General features: G+C 43.6%; 1 protein-coding gene across 19 annotated transcripts in view; it reads left to right on the forward strand.

The window, feature by feature from the left end:
* The first annotated feature begins 2,382 nt into the window (after positions 1-2,382).
* Positions 2,383-22,201, forward strand: part of abi3bpb (ABI family, member 3 (NESH) binding protein b) — a 29,766-nt gene continuing 9,947 nt past the window's right edge. For 4 of the 19 annotated variants that reach the window (XM_042296664.1, XM_042296668.1, XM_042296665.1 and 1 more), the window contains exons 1-12: positions 2,383-2,584; positions 12,293-12,472; positions 14,353-14,421; positions 14,519-14,654; positions 15,647-15,837; positions 16,562-16,614; positions 17,542-17,581; positions 17,976-18,053; positions 18,252-18,326; positions 19,488-19,694; positions 20,026-20,103; positions 21,006-21,221. In XM_042296664.1, coding sequence (XP_042152598.1) covers positions 2,509-2,584; positions 12,293-12,472; positions 14,353-14,421; positions 14,519-14,654; positions 15,647-15,837; positions 16,562-16,614; positions 17,542-17,581; positions 17,976-18,053; positions 18,252-18,326; positions 19,488-19,694; positions 20,026-20,103; positions 21,006-21,221 — 1,399 coding nt within the window. In that variant the 5' untranslated portion in view covers positions 2,383-2,508. The remainder of the gene's footprint in view (positions 2,585-12,292; positions 12,473-14,352; positions 14,422-14,518; positions 14,655-15,646; positions 15,838-16,561; positions 16,615-17,541; positions 17,582-17,975; positions 18,054-18,251; positions 18,327-19,487; positions 19,695-20,025; positions 20,104-21,005; positions 21,222-22,201) is intronic. The other 15 variants (XM_042296676.1, XM_042296674.1, XM_042296677.1 and 12 more) reach the window with 12 other exon arrangements.

Consider the following 22,201-nt stretch of genomic DNA (forward strand, 5'->3'; position numbering starts at 1 on the left):
GAAGCATCTCAAGGTCCTGGAGTGGCCTAGCCAGTCTCCAGTCCTGAACCCAATAGAAAATCTTTGGAGGGAGCTGAAAGTCTGTATTGCCCAGCGACAGCCCCGAAATCTGAAGGATCTGGAGAAGGTCTGTATGGAGGAGTGGGCCAAAATCTCTGCTGCAGTGTGTGCAAACCTGGTCAAGAACTACAGGAAACGTATGATCTCTGTAATTGCAAACAAAGGTTTCTGTACCAAATATTAAGTTCTGCTTTTCTGATGTATCAAATACTTGTCATGCAATAAAATGCAAAATAATTACTTAAAAATCATACAATGTGATTTTCTGGATTTTTGTTTTAGATTCTGTCTCGCACAGTTGAAGTGTACCTATGATAAAAATTACAGACCTCTACATGCTTTGTAAGTAGGAAAACCAGCTAAATCAGCAGTGTATCAAATACTTGTTCTCCCCACTGTACGTACACAGACATGCTGTTTTAATGATGATTTACAAAGAATCAAGCTGTGGGCTTAAACACTTTGTTCAATAGTCTAAATGAGATCAATTAAGCAAAACAACAACAACAAAACAATCAGTTGTTTATTATCTGAAGCCAATAAACACCTGTTTTTCTCACAAATTTCAAGTGATGCTTGATATTCAGAACTCAATGTACAAAACAATAAGTCACATCAATTAATGACCATCGTTAGCAGTGAAATGTTCATAGAGACTGTGATCTACCCCTATAGGAAGTGCACAAACCCAAGAACGATCTGTACCTTACTGTCAGAGTTAAACATTAATGAGTCACTCAACAACTGAGACATTATCCAAATTGGCAGAACAATGTGAGAGACGTGCTCTGAGGTAAAACTTTTTATTGGGGACAAACTCCGGTCAGGCAATAACAACATTATTGTTCGCAGTCAAGAGGAGAAAAAGGAGCCTGAAGTTTCACAACTGTACAGGACTTGGGCAGCGACGGACTGGACATCTGGCATCTCGGCCAAATGGCAGATGGGCCTGTCCATTTAGCCTAGTGGGCCTGCCAAACCTTTTTTACACAAAATGATCACTATCTGGCTAATAATGGTGGCCTCAAGGAAGAAATGGTCTGGTGTGGGGGCCACAAGGAAGAAAGTGAGCCGGTGTATTAGAAATGCCAGGGCTGCTTTTAGGTCCCTGTCTGCCCCTCAGCTTGGGTGTTGACTTTGGTTACCTGCGTGTCAATGCTTGTTGGTCACTGTGCCTCTGGCAGAAATGGTCCAATGAGTACGAGGGGTTAACGTCTTTCCCAAGTTTCAACATTACATTTTTCCCTTAACAACCTTTCTTTATTTTAAAGTCAGAATATGTGTGCTTTGGTTTCTGTTATTTATACTTCTGGCGGTCAGTCAGTCACCAGTTAATTTGTCCATTGTGTAAAATCTGGATTTGGTGATTTAGTGGACGGCAGCATGAATCATGAATACGCCTCTATTCAGTTCCTGTGGGATGGAGCAGAGGCAGGCGCTCTGTCTGGAACAACTGTCTCCACCAGTCGGTATCCTGTCGCATGTGATGGCACGTGTTGGTTGGATGGGGCTCCTAACATAATCAGCTTGAAGGAAGTGTGTGGATACCCCTCTTATTCCCTCCATCCCCTCCTCCTTCTCTCCTCTGTACCACCGCCCCTCATACCACCTCTATGTCAGGGGCTGGACTCCTTCTCTCCTCTGTACTACCGCCCCTCATACCTCCTCTATGTCAGGGGCTGGACTTCTTGGCGGGAGAGCATGGTCACTGCCTCCCAAAGAGCTCCAGTGGAGGTTGGATTTGGATACCCTTTGGCGCTGCTCCACCCGTGTCATTTGTGCTCAGAGAGAATGTACTGTGATGTTGTGTAGTGTGTTCCAAAAGCAAAGGGCTTAAAAACATGGTACTGGATAGTCTGCACAGTGTGCACATGTTGGGTAGAGGTGGGGATGGGAGTGTTCCATACAAACTACACTGCATGAGTTTAACTTTACCCCCAAGGCCATAGGTTAGGATGGAGCGAGGGTGCCACTCCTGTGCTCCTCCTGTGCCACCACCCTGTTTTGCCCACCACATTGGCGCCTCCTGGAATCTACATTGCAATAGCACTTGAGTTGAACAAAGGATAAATAAATAAATAAACAATAAATATAAATACAAAAATAACACATAAGACGAGGAGGGCTGGAGGAGGAGGAAGGGGAGGGGAAAACCGGGTGGGTGATACAAAAACAGAGGGAGGGAAGAAAATAGAGGGAAACATTTCAGCGAGATTCCACACATTTAGCCACCCACCTAGGAATAGTGTGTGTGGGGTTGGGTTGTGACATCACCAGTCCCCTCCCACCCCCACCCCTCTCCTATGCTGCTAGTATAGATGCTTCGTGGTCCGGTGGTCCTCTCCACTCCACAGTGTTTCCACGGAGCGCTGCACAACTCCTAAATTGAGCTGCTACCTTAGTGAAGTTGTCCAGCATCCCTGACCAGAGAGCTCTATAGCAGGCACCATGCTCCTCAAAGTCTCTCTCCTGCTCCTCTCCGGATCCATTCTCCTCAACTGCATCCCTGCACAAAGGATTAGAGGCAAGTGCACAGATTGGCCGTTCTGTAAAGTCAGGTGTTTTGTGTTTCTGGATAGTATGGTTTTGTGTTACATGTTTTATGTATAGTTTTGAGCATGCATATTATGTTTTTGCCAATGCATGTGTGATGGAAAGTGTTTTGGTGTTGTTGATGCTTATCATTGTGCACAATGCAATGTTTTGCTGACTTTGCATGTGTTCTCCTAATGCCATTCACGTTGTATAGAAAGAAATAGCTTGCCAAAACCAAATTGCAATGTGTACATGAGTAGAGGTTTCATGGTCCAGTTGGTAAAGTCCCATGAAATTATCGCAAAAGTATTGACCAAAATGTTTAGGACATTGCATAATGTGTAGAGTTGTGCTGACTTGACTGCAGCGAAACCACAGTGTGAATGGCAGACGCTTTCATCCAAGCCATTTACTGACCATAAATGCAATGCATTTAGATTCAGGTGCAAAGCCATTGTATATCTGTCTTGCAACCTGAAGCTGTGACTGTGCAAGATAAGAATTAGTTTGACACAAAAACAGAATGAAAAGCAGAAGTTTGGTTGTTACCGGTACGTAGATTATGTTTCCTTGAGTTTTGTTCTGATGCTTTTTGGTCTCACTGTAGAATTGTAATGTCTGATTGAAGCTTGGATTGCCTTTTGTTAGAGATCATGTTCAGATGATGATGAACTGTTTGAGCTACAGGACGTTCAGCAGCGTACTGATTGTCCCATTAAACATACAGTAGTTATGCAATATGATGAATTTACTCTCCTAGAAATGAAAAGGGAAATGTCAGGCTAAAAACAATGGATGATCGATACACTGTATTAGCTCACATGCAAACACTCGCCAATATCAAACATATTTTTTAGCGGCAGTGTGTATGTGAATAGTAAAACAACAGAAATTCATAGAAGTGAGGACATTTAGCCTGTTCTCACTTGTAAAAAGGCTATTTTAGGCTTAGGGGTTAGTTTTATGGTTAGAATTAGGGTTAGGTTTAGGGTTTAAGGTTAGAGTAATGGTTTGGTTTAGGGTTAGGTAAAATAGGAATTTTAATGGGAATGAATTGTTGATGCCAAAAAAGTCCTCACAAGTATAGTAGGACATCGCTCTGTGTGTGTGTGTGTGTGTGTGTTTGTGTGTGTGTGTGTGTGTCTGTGTGTGTGTATATATCTCTGCCTGTTGGTTGTTTTGGGGTGTTTCTTGGACAGGTTCCCATGATTAAAAAAAGTGAATCTGTGTGAGCGCCACTCTGTTTGTTGACTAGAAATCTTATCCTAATGATCATTTTGCTGCTGTCCAGTGGACTTCCCAGAGGATGTAGCCTTGTGATTGCGGTGTCTATCAATGATACTCTAACACAGCTGGGAGGGGTTTGGTTAGGTTTGGGTTTGGGATTGGGCCAACATATCCCCTCTGCACACTCCACAATGTCAGGCAGAGAAGCTTCTTGTTAAACAATACATGTTGTAGAAGATTCAAGTGTCCACTTTGCTTTCCCTGCGGCGGTGTCTCCTTTCTGCACATTGTTGAGGTGTTACGTGTATATTCCGGAGTACATGCGGGGGTGGTGGGGGTTACATTGTAAACGGGTAACGTGTGTACCTGAGTATCTGAGCTCGGAGTATGTTGAAGCTGTGGTTGTGCAGGCAGCTGGAGACGTGGTTGTGCCCCCAGCTCTTCACGCATGGTCAAACTTCATTAGAGGAGATGAAAGAGTGACGACTCAGTCTCACACCAAGCCACTCATCAGTTGTGCTATAGTGCTCTGTGCAAATATACCCTACCTTCACGCTGTTTAACTACCATCTCTTTGGTGAGGATGGGGGGGGGGGCTGTTGTGCCCCACTACTGTGGCATGATGGGGTGGGAGAGCGTTGAGATCAAGTCCATCTAAATGTGACTGGACAATATATGCTATATGAACGTCCTATGAGGGACGGTTTATGTTCCATATAGCCATGAGGTAAAATGCTCCTGGAGAGTCGATTTAGAAAAGTAGTGTCTGGAGATTTAGGGGACTTTTGTTACAGATGTGTCATTTTAATTAAGAAGGTACAGGTATGTTCAATTTGGGAGAAATGAAAGGACCATGTTCCACAACAGAATGTACTGTAAGTGTTTCAAGGTTTGGTTTGAGTGAAGTCTGTTAGTTCCTTATTCAATATACAAAACAAACAAACACAACGATTTGGGATATTGCTGGAAGAGAAGTTGTTTCTGACTAACATATCTCAAAGTCTGCCAAAGGATTAGATGCTAGCTAGCTTTTTCCCTCAGCGCAATACCCTGAAGGCTGGCTGTTATTCACTTTAAGGGTCATGTAACCAAACCAACTGTTTTCACTTGTGATCAGCCTCACACCGAGTTCTGCTCTTGGGTCAATCAGCTGCAGATGGAATGCCTTCAACTATGGAACACCACATCCCTGCCAAGAAACCACCATGCATGATTACACATGTCTTAAGTGTCAAACTTCCATGCTTTCCCACCATTTGAGAAGGCAACAGGATGCCAATGCCAATCTGTAGAACAAACAACCCAAAGATGGCTTAAGAGACTGAAGACGGACACTGATGATCGCACACAATCTGTCTCCTGAAGATTCACAGCCAAATCAAACATGCTTGTTGCTAATGCTTAAAAATCTATTTTTTTTCTATACAACTTTGTTACTGGGAATTCTTAATATCAACGATGCCTCTCTATCATACCAACTCAATGCATTTCATGCACACTTTGACAACAACAACATCGTGCCGGGCGTGAGGGCCATCACCGTCTCAGAGGATTGGGTGATCTCGCTCTCTGAGGCCGATGTAAGAAAGGTCTTTAATCAGATCGATACCCGAAAGGCCGCGGGGCCCGACAGTATTCCAGGGCGCGTTCTCAGAGCATGCGCAGAACAGCTCACTGGCATATTCACTGTGATTTTCAACCTCTCCTTGTCCCAGTCTGTAATCCCCACAAGTTCATTTGTCACGTGCAGAATACAACAGGTGTGAAATGCTTACTTACAGGCTCTAACCAATGGTGCGAGAAAAAAAGGTATGTGTGTGTGTGTGTGTGTGTAGGTAAGTAAAGGAAAAAAACAATAGTAAAAAGACATTTGAAAAAAAGAGTAGCAAGGCTATATACAGACACCTGTTAGTCAGGCTTATTGAGGTAGTATGTACATGTGGGTATGGTTAAAGTGAATGTGCATATATGATGAACAGAGAGTAGCAGTAGCATAAAAGAGGGGTTGGTGGGTGGTGGGACACAATGCAGATAGCCCGGTTAGACATGTGCGGGAGCACTGGTTGGTCGGGCCAATTTAGGTAGTATGTACATGAATGTATAGTTAAAGTGACTATGCATATAAGATTATTGAGGTAGTATGTACATGTGGGTATGGTTAAAGTGACTGTGCATATATGATGAACAGAGAGTAGCAGCAGCATAAAGAGGGGTTGGGGGTGGCACACAATGCAAATAGTCCGGGTAACCATTTGGTTACCTGTTCAGGAGTCTTATGGCTTGGGTGTAAAAACTGTTGAGAAGCCTTTTTGTCCTAGACTTGGCACTCCGGTACCGCTTGCCATGCGGTAGTAGAGAGAACAGTCTATGACTGGGATGGCTGGGGTCTTTGACAATTCTTAGGGACTTCCTCTGACACCGACTGGTGTAGAGGTCCTGGATGGCAGGCAGCTTTGCCCCAGTGATGTACTGGGCCGTACACACTACCGTCTGAAGTGCCTTGCGGTCGGAGGCCAAGCAATTCCCGTACCAGGCAGTGATGCAACCGGTCAGGATGCTCTCGATGTTGCATTCCTGTTCTCAAGAGCTCTAAGGCTTCATGCCACAATGACTACCGCCCTGTAGAACTCCCTTCTGTAATCTTGAAGTGCTTTGAGAGGCTGGTTATGACACACATTAACTCCACCATCCTAGACACCCTAGACATACTCCAATTTGCCTACCACCCCAACAGATCCATAGATGACGCAATCTCAATTGCTCTCCACACTGCCCACACCCACCTAGACAAGAGGAATACCTGTGTGTGAATGCTGTTCATTGACTACAGCTCAGTGTTCAACACCATTGTCCCCTCTAAGCTCGTCACCAAGCTTAGGACTCTGGGTCTGAACTTCTCCCTCTGCAACTGGATGCTGGACTTCCTGACGGGCTGACCTCAGGTGGTGAGGGTAGGCAACATCACCTCCGTCCTGCTGACCCCTAACACGAGGGCCCCACATGGGTGTGTGCTTAGTCCCCTCCTTTACTCCCTGTTCATCCACGACTGCGTGGCCACACACAAAACCATCATCAAGTTTGCAGCACCTTTTCCCCCTCAGGAGGTTAAAAAAGTTTGGCATGGGCACTCAAATCCTCAAAAGGTTCTACATCTGTACCATTGAGAGCACCTTGACTGGCTGCATCACTGCCTGGTATGGCAGTAGCACTGCCCTCGATCGCATAGCGCTACAGAAGGTGGTGCGGGCAGCCCAGTACCTCACTGGGACCAAGCTCTCTGCCATACAGGACATCTATATCAGGCGGTGTGAAAGGTAGGCCCGGAAAATCATTATAGACTCCAACCTCCCAAGACATAGACCATCCTCTCTGCTTCTGCACGGCAAGCGGTACCGGTGTATTAAGTCTGACACCAACAGGATCTTGAACAGCTTCTATCCCCAAGCAATAAGACAGATAAATAGCTAACCAAATAGCTACAAGGACTAGTGACCTTTTATCTCTATGCATACTCACACACCTATTCACTCCATAATCTGTTCACTCACGCATAATATGCACATGCATTTATACTGATTACACACACACAAGCTGTTGCTACTCTGTTTATTATATATCCTAATGCTTACTCACCATACCCCTGTACATATCTAGCTCCATCACACCAGTATCCCTGCACATTGTAAATACAGTACGGTACTGGAACTGACCCTGTATATAAGTATGCTTACTTACTTATTGTGTTCTTCATATTTATTGTGTGCTTTTTCTAGTATTACATTGTTATTGATTATTGCATTTTTGTTTGCAAGCAAGGCATTTCACTGTTCTTGTGCATGTGACATTAAAAACGTAAAACTTGAAACATTAGTCAAGAGCAGGATAACTTCATTGACAACAGAACACAACATAGCTAACAAGCTATCCAGCATGAGGGGGCTATTTTTTATGCAGGAAGGCATTTATTGGCATGACTCATGTAATGGAGGCAGCTCTGAAGTGTGGTCACTACACTCACACTCTTAGAAAAAAGGAGAACCCTTTTTGGTTCCAGATATATCCCTTTTGGGTATGTAGAACCCTCCATAGAAAGGGTTCTACATAGAACCCAAAAGGGTCCTACCTGGAAGCAAAAATGGTTATTCAAAGGGTTCTCCTGTGGATACAGCCGAAGAACCCTTAAAGGTTCTAGATAGAAAAAAGGTGCTAAGAGTGTAGCTGGCATACTCACAAAGTCATAAAATCTGATTTGAAACCTTACCCTAACATGAACATGAACCCTAACCTTAACCACACTGCTACAGTGGTTGCTCAAGTAAAAGTTTTGAGATTATGCTGCGGGACTTAGAGGTCATTTGTGGTTTAGTACGGTACCCTTACGCCTAACCCTAACCTTAAATTAAGGCCCCTAAAAATAATCACATTTCCCCCCATTAATTTTTACAATATAGCCAAATTATGACTTTGCAGCTGCACTCTTAGGGAAAAAAAGGTGCTATCTAGAACCCAAAAGGGTTCTTCGACTGTCACCATAGGAGAGCCATTTTTTTTGTTCTATGTAGAACCCTTTTGGTTCCAGGTAGAACCTTTCGGAGTTCCATGTAGAACCATTTCCACAGAGGGTTCTACATGGAACCCAAAAGAGCTACATAGAACCAAAAAGGGATCTCCTATGGGGACAACCAAATAATCAGTTTGGGGAACCCTTTTTTCTAAGGGTGTGGCGGAAATCTCTCAGTTCTGCCTCCAGGGAAGGATGGATGACAATACACGTCAACCTGCATTTAGTAAGCCTTTCCACAAGCTTTAGTATACATTTATTGGTATTATGTAACATAATAATGTCTTCCACATTCTCCCCCTGTAGCTAGAATCATTCTTCATCTGTATGTCTCCACAAGGGGTGAAGTGGTCATCTGGTCCTCTATAAACACAGGAAAACACATTGCAGTACTTGTAAGTCTAGGGTCTCTTTAATAAAACCTTATGGATTTGCAGCTATAAAGCCAGAGACTGAAAACATCCTTCTTGTTAAATTAAAGGGAGTCAGCAATAACATGACAAGAGTCTTGAGGTAAGCAGAGGTTATGTCATGTTGCCGGGGGAAATACGTTAATTAATGACAGTTAGAATCAAAGGCGCCACTAGAAATATGATCTTCGAAAGCAGAAACATGACAAGCAAAACATCCTTTCCCCCCTCCAATTATATTCCAAACAATTCAAGATTACTCATTGGGGTTAAGCGGAGAAGAGAAATGAATTCAAGATTACTCTTTGGGGTTAAGCGGAGAAGAGAAATGAATTCAAGATTACTCTTTGGGGTTAAGCGGAGAAGAGAAATGAATTCAAGATTACTCTTTGGGGTTAAGAGAGAAGAGAAATGAATTCAAGATTACTCTTTGGGGTTAAGAGAGAAGAGAAATGGACACAAGATTACTCTTTGGGGTTAAGAGAGAAGAGAAATGAACTCAAGATTACTCTTTGGGGTTAAGAGAGAAGAGAAATGAATTCAAGATTACTCTTTGGGGTTAAGAGAGAAGAGAACTGGACACAAGATTACTCTTTGGGGTTAAGAGAGAAGAGAACTGGACACAAGTATCCATGTAAACAGTTAATTCACCCACCACACAAATATGGTTGTTTCTTTGTTTTACACTTCCTCATGGGGTTCTACAGCTGCACCATCAAGAGCATCCTGACCGGTTGCATCACCGCCTGGTATGGCAACTGCTCGGCATCTGACCGCAAGGTGCTACAGAGGGTAGTACGAACGGCCCAGTACATCACTGGGGCCAAGCTTCCTGCCATCCAGGACCTATATAATAGGTGGTGTCAGAGGAAAGCCCATGAAATTGTCAGAGACTCCAATCACCCAAGTTATAGACTGTTTTCTCTGCTACTGCACGGCAAGCTGTACCAGAGCGCCAAGTCTAGGACCAAAAGGCTCCTCAACAGCTTCTACCCCCAAGCCATTAGACTGCTGAACAATTCATAAAATCGCTACCGGACTATTTACATTAACCCCCCTCCCCCCCTTTTGTACAATGCTTCTACTCGCTGTTTATTTGTTACCTATGCATAGTCACTTCGCCCCCACCTACATGTGCAGATTACCTTAACTAGCCTGTACCCCTGCACACTGACTTGGTACCAGTGCCACCTGTATATAGCCTCGTTATTGTTATTCTTATTGTGTTACTTTTTATTATTACTTTTTATTTTAGTCTATCCCTGTAAATATTTTCTTCTTCTTGAACTGCACTGTTGGTTAAAACTTGTAAGGCTGAGATCCTGCTAAGGGATACTGTTGACAACAGCCAGTGAAAGTTTCAGGGTAAAATTCTAAACAACAGAAATCTCATAATTAAAATTCCTCAGACATACAAGTATTTCAACCTTTTAAAGATACACTTCTTGTTAATCTCACCACAGTGTCCGATTTCAAATTGGCTTTATGGTCAAAAGCACCACAAACGATTATGGTGGTCAGAGACCAAACAAGCCAAAAAGATATCTGCCATATGTGCAGTCAACAGAAGTCAGAAATAACATTATAAATATTCACTTACCTTTGATCTTCATCAGAATGCACTCCCAGGAATCCCAGTTCCACAATAAATGTTTGTTTTTGATAATGTCCATCATTTACGTCCAAATTCTCCTTGTTGTTAAGCGCTTGTAAGTCAGCCCAGTAATCTAAACTTTGACGGGCTTGAGCAGACGAAATGTCAAAACGTTCCATTACAGGGCGTAGAAACATGTCAACGATATATAGAATCAATCTTTAGGTTGTTTTTAACATAAATCTTCAATAATGTTCCAACTGGAGAATTCCTTTGTCTGTAGAATTGCGATGGAACAGAGATCGCTCACGTGAATGAGCGTCACGAGCTCAAGCAATTCTGGCAGACCTCTGACTCATTCCCCTCTCATTCAGTAAGCCCCCATTTAAGGTAGAAGCATCAAACAAGGTTCTAAAGACTGTTGACATCTAGTGGAAGCCTTAGGAAGTGCAACATGACCAATATCCTACTGTATCTTCAATAGGGAATGAGTTGAAAGATGACCAACCTCAGATTTCCCACTTTCTGGTTGGGCTTTTCCTCAGGTTTTTGCCTAAAGTCATATGAGTTGTGTTATACTTGTCAGACATCATTCAAACAGTTGTAGAAACTTCAGAGGGTTTTCAGTCAAAATATACTAATAATATGCATATATTGGTTAACTGGGACTTGTCAGTAACAGGCAGTTTACTAATGTCTACACTGTTGGTTAAGGGCTTGTCAGTCAGCATTTCAGCCATAAAGTCTACACTGTTCTTATGGCTGGGGTCAGCATTTCACGGTAATGTCTACACTGTTGGTTAAGGGCTTGTCAGTCAGCATTTCACGGTAAGGTCTACACCTGTTCTATTCGGCGCATGTGACAAATAAAGTTTGATTTGATTGAAGAGGTTCGTGGGTCATCGATAATGAAGGCACCAATATTATATCCAAGGTTCGTCCCAAGTTTGCTCTGTGAATGGGAGTGATTAGGCTATCGTTAAAACCTAATTAATGCTCTGAGTGATGATTGGGGTTAGTGGGGGGGCAGAACGCTCGCCTTGCCTCTTGCCTGCATGGGCATTAAAAGGGCGGGCTGTTGACTGATGTGTGTGACGACAAAAAACTGCCACAACATCCTTTTCCGAACACCATCTTGATCCCCTTTATGTGGCATTTTAAGCCTGCTTTTCATTAGCATTTAACAGCCTCTTTAACCCAGCAGCTGAATCAGTCCAGTTCCTGCATGGTGGGAAACGGGAACCTGGTAGACAAGGGAAAGCCTTTTCTAAAGAGCTGTATTACCAGGTTCAAATGAGCTCCATTACTCATGTTTAGGACATTTCCCAGACAGCTATTTAGCCTCTGTTCTTTAATAATGACTTTTCTGAACTCTTTGGAGCTCAATCTTCAAGAGTTACATCCTCCATTGCATTTCACCTTCTAATTTGACCTCTCCTGTGCTTACGCACTCCCTCAAGCCTGACGATATCAGTGGGTTTAAAGTCCTTTGGGTTTATCCCAATAGTCCAATGTTATGACTGATGGGGGGAATCAAGTATCCCATCTCCTGTATGCGTTCAGGGTAATATTGGCTGCAGTTGAACAGTACTGCAGTCTGTTTCCTGAAAACCACAAACACAATCCTGTTTGATTAATCCCTTGGGTACCTGGGGAGAGGCAGCTGTTTATCTTGCAATTACCCCTAAATTAATCTGTGTCCAGAAGTTTCTTAAATGCAGCACTTATCGATGCAATTCACAAATGCTCTGCACAGTATTTGCAATCTGCTCATGTTCATGTGAGGTGCTGAAGGTTAGCTGTGATGGAATGCACTAGCATCTTTAGGTGCAATGCACCACAGTTCAACTAATCATATCCACAATGCAATTCAACTGTATTATTCTACTTGTTGGCCTTTAACAGTGAGAAGACAGAACATGAAGGTTCGCATCAACGCTACGGGCGACACCATCGTGATGAAGTTTGTCCGGCCCAACCCTGACACCAAGCTGGAGGGCTACATCCTGGGCTACGGCAGCAGCATGTTCTCTAAACAGTTCATCCAGCTGCCTGAGAATGGAGAGCCCTACGAGACTGAGATAGGTAAGACCAGTCTATGGTAAGACCATGCACACACACACACACTAACCTATTGACTCTCAGGGATTCATCAGATAGTCATAACATAACAGTGTATATTGTATCTCCAACATACGTCAGTGTGGGGAGAAACCGTTCCTCTGAGAAACCTAGCAACCTGTCTTTGTAGAGCACAGAGATTCTCCAAACAGGGTGAAAATGGCAGGAGTTACACTAAGCATTCCACAGTGTTGACTTTCCTCTTTAAAACCCTTTCCTGCAGCTCAATGGGTTCCATTCATCATCAACCACAGCCTCTCATGAGATACATCCCAGCATCCCAGCCCACTACGGCACCTTAGCAGGGCAGCACAGGGCCAGTGGAAGATTACTTTACAGCTTGTGTAGACCATCTATTGAGCGTGAAACCACATGCTTATGTTAGAATTCGAATGATACGCTGTTGCTTATTTTTCTTGATACTCCCACTCACTAAAATCACTTGAGTTAAAGTAAACATTGGGTGTTTTCATAATTAAATCAAACAAATACGGTTCCTTTATTGCTGTTTTGTGTTGATCTGTTTGGATTTATGATAGGCACGAAATGAGAGCAGGTCAGGAACAGGTTTCCTCTTGTCATATGAAAAGGTCTCAATGGCCATTGGCTATGAAGTGTTAGAGTAGAAAGGAACCAGAGACTAAAGAGAATGGAAGAACTCCCTTGGCTGGCTCCCCAATCAGTGAAAGGAGCGCTGTTTGTTCAATGCGGAACAGCTTTTTAGTCACTTTTCCTTGAGCCCTTTCACCTATGTGAGAGACAACAGAAGTGATCAAACATAATTTCTCACTGGTACAAGCTGTGACCACGTACAAAAACAACAACGACAAAGAGCCGAGTTAAATTGGTCTCAGGTGCCCCTCCAGAACACCTGAGAGAGCCCAGAGGGATCCAACGAGAGAGCAGAGGGCAGACAGAACCTTCTCAGCAATAATGACACACGTAGTAGTCCAATAGGATATGGTTGTGTTACTGTGACTCTCTGGGATCCTCTTCTGTGCTGACTCTTAACTTATTTAAAGTGTTTCCCCACACCCAACAGTTTGCTTTGTTTTTAGCAACCAAGTGACTATCATTTGTCCAATGCCCCACCCATAACATTGTGCCAGCTTCGATCCATGCCAGCCTGCTCCTGCTCCTGGCATGCCAGCTCAAGTGCTCTGGCTTTATGTTAATCCATTGAACACCAGGACCTAGTCAGGCCCTTAGTGCTCCACCCTTCACATCCTGTCTATTTAGTTCTGTATAGTTATTCATTAATGAGCTCGCCATTCTCATGCAATAGAAACACAATATTTTTGGATCACTGTTTTTATAGCACATTGAATCCAAGCGGCCAGATGTGTCTTAACTGTGTTCCAGATCCATACCCATATTTCACCCCTCCTAGCTAGCCTCAGACACTGTTTGCATTTGGGCAAGTATTATAACAATAGACAACAGTTAGATTGTGGGTGGATAATATAAACCCCTTAGAGAATTTACTGTACGTATTAAAGTCTCTGCAGGTTGGACAACGTTCCATTGTTCCAAGGAGTTCAAGCAACCCGACTGCATTTCAACTTACCATCTGAACGACTGTTTGTTTTCATCTGTTGTGCTTAAAGTCAAGCTCTTTCATCTGTGTATCTGCTCTGTTTCTGTTTACAGCGGATTTGAATAGTGTCAGCCCATCTCCTTAACACCAGAGACCTGGCTGGGTAGTGACTCACCAGGCGTCAGCAGGACTCTTTCTTCCCAAACCCTTCTTTCACTGCCCAGGACAATATTTCCCCCCTTCTGGTATATTCCTTTTTCCATGACAGAGAAATCAATGTGACAACGTTTTATTTTTAACCTTTCAGATGCTGAACCCAAGTATCTTGTTGCTGTCCAGCCAATCCCGAGCAACGATGTAAAGAAACAATGCACAGGTACCTGCGGCAGTCTGTCTACGCATCTAAAAGGTTAAATCAGGTCATCAAATCTGTTGCAAATATAGTGTATGACCCTTGACCTTTGTCCTCACAGGAAAGGTCAACCTGGAGAAGCCACTCCACCTGGTTATTGGCTCCGTCACCCCAACCTCTGTGCTGCTGTCCTGGGGAACCTTCCTGAAGACGCCCTACGAAGCAGGCAACATCATGAACGACTGTTTGGAAGACGGGTGAGTTATACCCTACCGCACCGCCAGCCAGGCATCTGGTTCCAGTTCCATGTTGCATTTCTCAGGCCAAAGCTTCCACAGAAACAGCCTCACTCAGCTCAAAATGGATGACAGGTGAATGCAGTTACACACTGTTAAGGCATTCAGACTATCTGCTTTTCACAAAAGAGAAGGATCTAGTTGAAATCATGTGCACTCACTGAGATCTGAATACCAGGCTGTTATTGCCAGCTATATATAAAGATGACATACTGTATGGAGGCTTGACTAGATTTAAACTCATACCGTGCATTCAATGTACTGTGCAATCGAACCTTGGAGGATTTATGACGCATAACAGTTCTGTAGAGAAACGTTGAGAAAGTGTGCCATTTATTTTCTATGGAAAATGGACCATGGGAATGGACCGAGGTCTTTTCCAATGCAGGTGTGTGCAGGAGTTGACTGAGAATACATGGACTGTACTGCTGGGACACAAACACACTTTTCCATCACTCGATTTATGCTCCACCTTAAATACATTCTAGAATTTCCCCCACTCCGTAAGTTGGAGGAGTCGTTGGAAATCTCGACCTAAGTTACAGCTGAGAGTTCCCCCTTCTATCTGGTGGCTTATTAAAAGCTAATATCAGTTCCTTCTGTTTACTGCTTGGCTACTGCCGGCAACGCTACCCAGAAAGACAATCCCTGAGGGCATGAAAAGGGATCGGTTGACACTGACGAGATGACCTGAGATATCGGAGCCAGAATTAACAATAGCTAACGGAGGAAGCTTGTTTAACATATTAGTCCCTATGGTTCATCAGACCACAGCCATAGAGCTGGAATAGCCACCCATACTGTATGATGTGGAGCACGCCTGCTGTGCTTTGCTGGTCGATGAGAAAAGAAGGCAGAATTTTCCAAAGGTTAGAGTTTGCCATAAAGATGCACAGCTACTGTACAAGAATCAGCATGTTGTTTACTGTGCCTTGTTTGTCCCTCCCATGCAGACACTACACCGTCCGCTACAGGGAGAGGAACAGGAAGTGGATCTACCAGACCTGCCCCACCAGCGACACTGTGGTTGACAACCTGAAGCCCGACACCCCATATGAGTTTGGGGTCCGCTCCAACAAAGACGAACGCAGCGGAATCTGGAGCAAGCCTGTCATTCACAAAACCAACATGGGCGCAGGGTTGGGTAGGTTACTTTCTACATGTAATAGTTACTAGTTACCTGTCCAAAATTGTAATCAGTAATGATTACTTTTGAATTACCCAAACTCAGTAATGTAATCTGATTACTTTCAGTTACTTTTGGATTACTTTCTCCTTAAGAGGCATTGGAAGAAGACAAAAAGGATCCATCAAACACATTTGTTGTGTCATCAAAGTGGTCTCTGACTTGTGGTCAGACTTGCTCAAGTGGAACAAACGTAAACTTACCGGCTTCTTTTCAATGCTGAATTGAATGCCATTGAGAAAACAGAAAGGTGTCATAATGTATTTATTTTTTGAGCAAACATCCTTTCCGAATTTAAAAGTAATCCAAGAAGTAGTCATCCAGTTTTTAAAACGTATCTGTAATCTGATTACAATATTTCAGATGGAAATGTAACTGATTACATTGTTTTTTGTGGGGGGTAATCATTACAGACAGTTACTTCCCAACCCTGCATGGGCGGTATGTATATCATACTTAGGAAAATGAAAATCAGAGAGTTCAGGCAGTACCTCCTTGTTTTATTTTTGTAGAAGTCTGTAAGAAATCTTTGTGGCTCAAGAACAAAGAATAAAACATCCATATCATATGTGAGCCATTTTGTGTTTTATTGTTCCTACTTGCCAGACTTTCAAAAGATGACCTACCGACACTCTCTTCTCAGAATAGCAATTGTTTACATCTTCTTCTCCATGTTTTGCAGACAAAAGTGTCCAGAAACCCTACAAGCACCGGACCCCTATTGTGAAGCCAATGGTATGTGCTGTGTTTGTTGGCCATACAGCATAAGAACCTATGACCTACGGGACTCTCAGTCTCTGTATTAAATCGCTTCCACAGGCATACGTATTCTCACACTACAACTTTACCCTACCACTCATTATTTTTTCTTCAAGAAAATATTTTTCTATTTCCTGCTGTCACTGTGGAGGGAGAATATACAAAGGTGGTGAGAGAGGGTGAGAAGCAGAGCATAGCTGAGCTGTATAAGACCAGAGTAGAGTCGATAAACTCCTGTCTGCTTCCCCTGTCTGACCCCAGCACCCGGCCTGAGAGACTCTTTAACGTGGGTTTAAGAGGGTCACCCTCACAACCCTGCTGTGACAGGCAGAACATCGCAAATCAACACATGGCGCGCTTACGCTGACATAGTCTTTCTGCCTACTCACAATCAATCAATCAGATGTATTTATTTCTAAAGCCCTTTTTACATCAGCAGATGTCACAAAGAGCTATACAGAAACCCAGCCTAATCCTTTTTCCAATCTCTTTCATGGTGACTATTTTGATTTTGCAGCTTATATGCAAGTGTGACTGTCATATGGCCCTTGTGCGTGCGTGTGTGTGTGTCAGTTAGGCTAAGTCAGGTACCAGTAAGTGAAGTGTAGACAGCAGACCATAAATGTTTTCTGGTGAAGTGGCTTTTCCAGGCAGAAGTCAGGAGTGATGTATGTGCTGTTAAGGGAGGCTGAAGGGCACATTAGGTACGCTAGATGTCTCAAGGGAGACTCTCAGTGATGTAGCACTCAAGGGGAGACAGCACAAAGCACAACGCTATCCTCACCATAAAACGAAAACATGACTTTAGCACGGGTAGCGTATTAGCGTTGACATATGAACTGTGGCTGTGGATCTGGTGGCAATAAAACCGTCCACCAACTGTAGATTGTTTTTGTTTCTCAGAAACCACCCATGTCCCGTGCACTTTTCCCACCTCGTCCAGGTAAGCCATTTCCGTGTAATCACTTGAAACCAGAACTTTTATATTGCATCCAAATGAAACAGCGAGGAATGCTACATGTCCATATACATGTCCAGGCAACACCGTTACCTAAGCTTTATTCCAATGTACAGGAATGTAGATGTCATGATATTGTTCCAGATATATAAGTCCAGACAGCTAAATGCTACTTACCCTTGTTTTCTGAGGATATAGTTGCATATTAAAACTGTTTTACACTGTTTTAATATGGTAATGCCTTTACACTGTTTTAATAATTTAATATGCCTATGTAATGTACAGTGTTGGTTTACAGCATCACTACTTTAGACATAGGGAGTATATTGTAGCTACTTCAAATCCTGCCTATCTCCTCTTGATTCCCTTTCTCCCCCAGCTATTCACAATAAGACTCAGCCTAGACTCCCTCTGACCAAAAACCAAGGTTTCCCAGGAGCTCCCAAGACATCTTTTGGTGATTACTCTCTCTCTCATTCTAAAGCACTTAACTTTTCACATTGTTTTTTAATGTATTATTGTTGCCAAAAACACTACTATTTTCACTGTCTTTAAAGACCTTCTGTGGTCAAACACATTTCCTGCCCAACACCTTCGCTACCTTTGCACTTTGTTCCTATTCACACTTTATGAAAAGTGATATTATTTTCTACAGCACCACCAGAGAGACACCTGGAAGCTAGACCTGACCCCCGCTCCAATGAGCCTCAATGGCCACAGTTCCCACTGGGTAAACAGAGACTGACATTTTGAATCATATCAAGCTTTATTCGCAGTCAGTCATCGCTTGGCTATGTCCACTACGCTGCTGCGAGGGGAGGGGTGGGCTGGGGTGGGGGGTGAGAACCGCAGCTGTTCGTTGTGACTGGCTGCATGCTGGCATGCCTTGAGTCCACTGAGAGGTAGAAAGTCCCTGGATCGTGGAGATGGTGGTGGCACAGGACGGTGCCGCCACAGAGTTGGAAGTATGCGCATAAGTTTCTGCCAGAGCAAATGCGAAGGGCACGCATGACGGTGATTTTGTTTTGCTTAGACCTCAGGCGCTGTGAGAGGATTGGCTGCTTGTTTTGCTCAGTTTCCCGTCATACTGTATCAGTCCAACTCTGCACTTTACCTTTACCCCTCTCTCTCTTCCACTCTTTCTTTCTTTCTTTCTTTCTTTCTTTCACCCATAGCTCATCCATTGATCTATTCATCCATCCTTTTTCAATTGTTCTGCTGGTTGATCTTCCCATGTCCATTCCCACAACCTCTGTGACTCTCTCTCTCTACAGCAGTGTCCATCAAAATCCACCATTTCATATGTTTGTGTCCACACACCATGACGTCTTTCTCAGCCATCTCAATCATCTCTCTCCATGTTTCATCCCTGTCATCTCATTGGTTTACAGAGTTGTTGCACTTAAAGCCAGTGGCAATGCTGGGTTTAAACAGTCTGCATGACAACACTGCATGCAAAAAACATGCTTCAATTTCCCATTAGGGAAAGGCAGCACAAAGTTGCTCTGTACCCCTTCTGTCCCTCTGAATACTTTCTGTCCCTCTAAATACTTCTGTCCCTTCTGTCCCTCTAAATACTCCTTCCAATTATATTTTCAAGACTTTCTGTGTGTATTTCAATGAGGTACAACTACATTATGTGACAAAGTTAAATCAACCTGCATCCACTATTTAAAAAAGATAAATAACTACAATCTTATATAGTCAATGAAAGGCATTCAGAGACATTCATCTCAGAGCCAAAGAGATGGATTTGAATGCCTGTCTATGAACTGTTGATATTGACCTCAACAATTGGGCATTAAAATGTTCCATAAGGTATGTCCTTATATGACTCCATAGATTCCAGTCCCCATAATCAAAGTTGACCTCCCTCTTCTCTCTCACCCAGATGGAGGAAACAGTATTAGAAATGCTTCCTCTCATCTCGTGGACCTCCCTCCTGCCCCCCTCCAACTCCTGCCCACCAAAACCCCCAGTACCTCCTCTGCCACCCCTGTCCTTAACAACCCCTCTCCACCCGGTGAAAAGCAACAGGGAAAGACCCAACCCAGGGGACCTACTAGCGCCACAGTGAAGACACATAACCCTTCCTCTGGTAATTTCTACCTTTCAACTCTCTTTTACCTTCCCCTTCTTTTACAGTCTGTAATGTCACGTTAAGGGCATCAGAGTATACTCTGGCACACCTCAAAAAAGTTATCTAAAATGCCTAACTCTCTTCGGAGAAAACACCGAGATGTTTACTGAAACATTTTAACTTTTTATGAAGTGAGGCAGGAATCCTTTGCTTTCCTTTACTCAATGGGTAGTCTTTGAGAGTGCTGCCCGAGTAACAGACAGGCAAGGAAGCTCTATCTTGAATTTCTCTACAGACCACTGTAACCCAACCCTCCAGAAACAGATAAAAACATTTTTTCCCCACACAGCTCTCAGCGAATCACAGAAAGGAGCATCACTGCTAACCCCCACCCTGGGCAGTGAGAAAGCCAATAATAACAACTTGGGTAACGATGACCTCATCGTATGAATGCCCTCACTGTGTTTTGCCTCAGCTGGTCTACGTACACTCCACTGTCTGTCTGCTGTCCACTGTGTCACCGTCATCTCAGACCACAGCGTCTGTGTTGTTGTCCAGCTTTAATGCACACTCATTGGTCCACAGCTTCAGTGTTGTTGTCCAGCTTTAATGCACACTCATTGGTCCACAGCTTCAGTGTTGTTGTCCAGCTTTAATGCACACTCATTGGTCCACAGCTTCAGTGTTGTTGTCCAGCTTTAATGCACACTCATTGGTCCACAGCTTCAGTGTTGTTGTCCAGCTTTAATGTACACTCATTGGTCCACAGCTTCAGTGTTGTTGTCCAGCTTTAATGCACACTCATTGGTCCACAGGTCATGATCAGGAGTTGGACTGAATGCCCGTTATTGCACCATCCACCACATTATCAACCACATTACTGCATTATCCATATCTGCATGGCATACACAATCTGACAGTCATGGTTACGCTGCACTGCTTAGCCCCAGCAGCATCTATGACTCTATTCCTCAAGATTGTGGAAGCTTTAGGATGAAAAATGCTTGAAAATCCTATAGTAAATATTGTTTGCGTCACTAAATTAATTAAAATTACACAAAAAAAAACATGCAACACTTATAACAACAAGGCTAACATGAGTTAAGAGCTCATGTTAGGGAACTACAGTAGATGCCTTCAATCAAACTACACTATTGAATGCTGCAGATTTATTTGAGAGATCATTGATTGAATCATCCTCACTAACCCCACTATTCCAAGTCCTAAGGGCCGTGGCTCCCAGCACACCTGAATGGCACAACAGCATTGTCTTTAACATTGAGACTACACATTGTAACAGGTTCTACAATTGTTTTTGTGGTTTTCTAGGTCAAGGCAGCCAGAGAAATTTGAAACCCCATGGCCCGGCCATCACACTGATAGCCAGGACCATGAAGTCTCCTGCTGCCACAAACCCTCTCTTTCCCTTCACTGATGGCTCAAGACAAGATACCCCATCCTCCTCCTCCTCTTCTTCCTCATCCTCCTCCTCATCCCTTCTTCACAGGTCTAATAACTCATCACAGACCTCCGGAACAACAGGGGGTAATGGAATCTCTCTCCCTCCCCTTTTCCTTCCTTCCTTCCTTCCTTCCTTCCTTCCTTCCTTCCTTCCTTCCTTCCTTCCTTCCTTCCTTCTCCTTCCTTCCTTCTTCCTTCCTCCTTCCTTCCTCTCCTCTCCTCTCCTCCTCCTCCTCTTCCTGCTCCTCCTCTTCTTCTTCCTGCTCCTCCTATTCTTGCTCCTACTATGTAATCTCCTTTTGGTTTTCTTGAAATCTCCCCGACCCCCACAAACCCTGTGTAACCAGTGTGTGTGCAGTACTTCCTCCAAACCAACCTCACATGTTGTCATATCTGGGCAGAGATTGAGATTAGGCAAAGATTGCAGAGTTGGTTTGGCATCAAGTGCCTAATTTCACCCTGCCCAACATGTAGAGAGCGTGATCGGTCATGCTTCGACGTAGCTTGTCATCTTCGCAGTCAAGATTTGTCCTGGCTGTCCAATATATCCATCTCTCGACTCTCGCACCATCTGAAGAAGTCACTGCTACTTTTAGAAAGATCTGTCAGATACGGTCAGCATGTCGTAGATTCTGGTTGCAGCATGGGTCAGCCATGTTAAGACAGAGCTTTCCACTGTCTTTGGGGAAACACGTTGTTCACTTGAGGCTGAAGCTCTGACAGGACTCTCTGCTGGTCCATCACCTACTGTATAACATGCTACCTTTCCACACAAAATCACATCTGTTTTTGTCCTGTCTTTTTTTCTTCTATTTATTTTCCTCCTCACAAGGCCAGTTGGGAGATTCATCTCAAATCTGTTTCTTTCCTGAAGAATTAAGTCTGAGCTAACAATACTAGCCTATTCAGTGTTGTTGTGCAGCTTTAATGCAGACTCATTGGTCCATAGCTTCAGTGTTGTTGTCCAGCTTTAATGCACACTCATTGGTCCACAGCTTCAGTGTTGTTGTCCAGCTTTAATGCACACTCATTGGTCCACAGCTTCAGTGTTGTTGTCCAGCTTT

The sequence above is a fragment of the Oncorhynchus tshawytscha genome, linkage group LG14, assembly GCF_018296145.1.
Source record: "Oncorhynchus tshawytscha isolate Ot180627B linkage group LG14, Otsh_v2.0, whole genome shotgun sequence".
Lineage (NCBI taxonomy): Eukaryota > Metazoa > Chordata > Actinopteri > Salmoniformes > Salmonidae > Oncorhynchus > Oncorhynchus tshawytscha.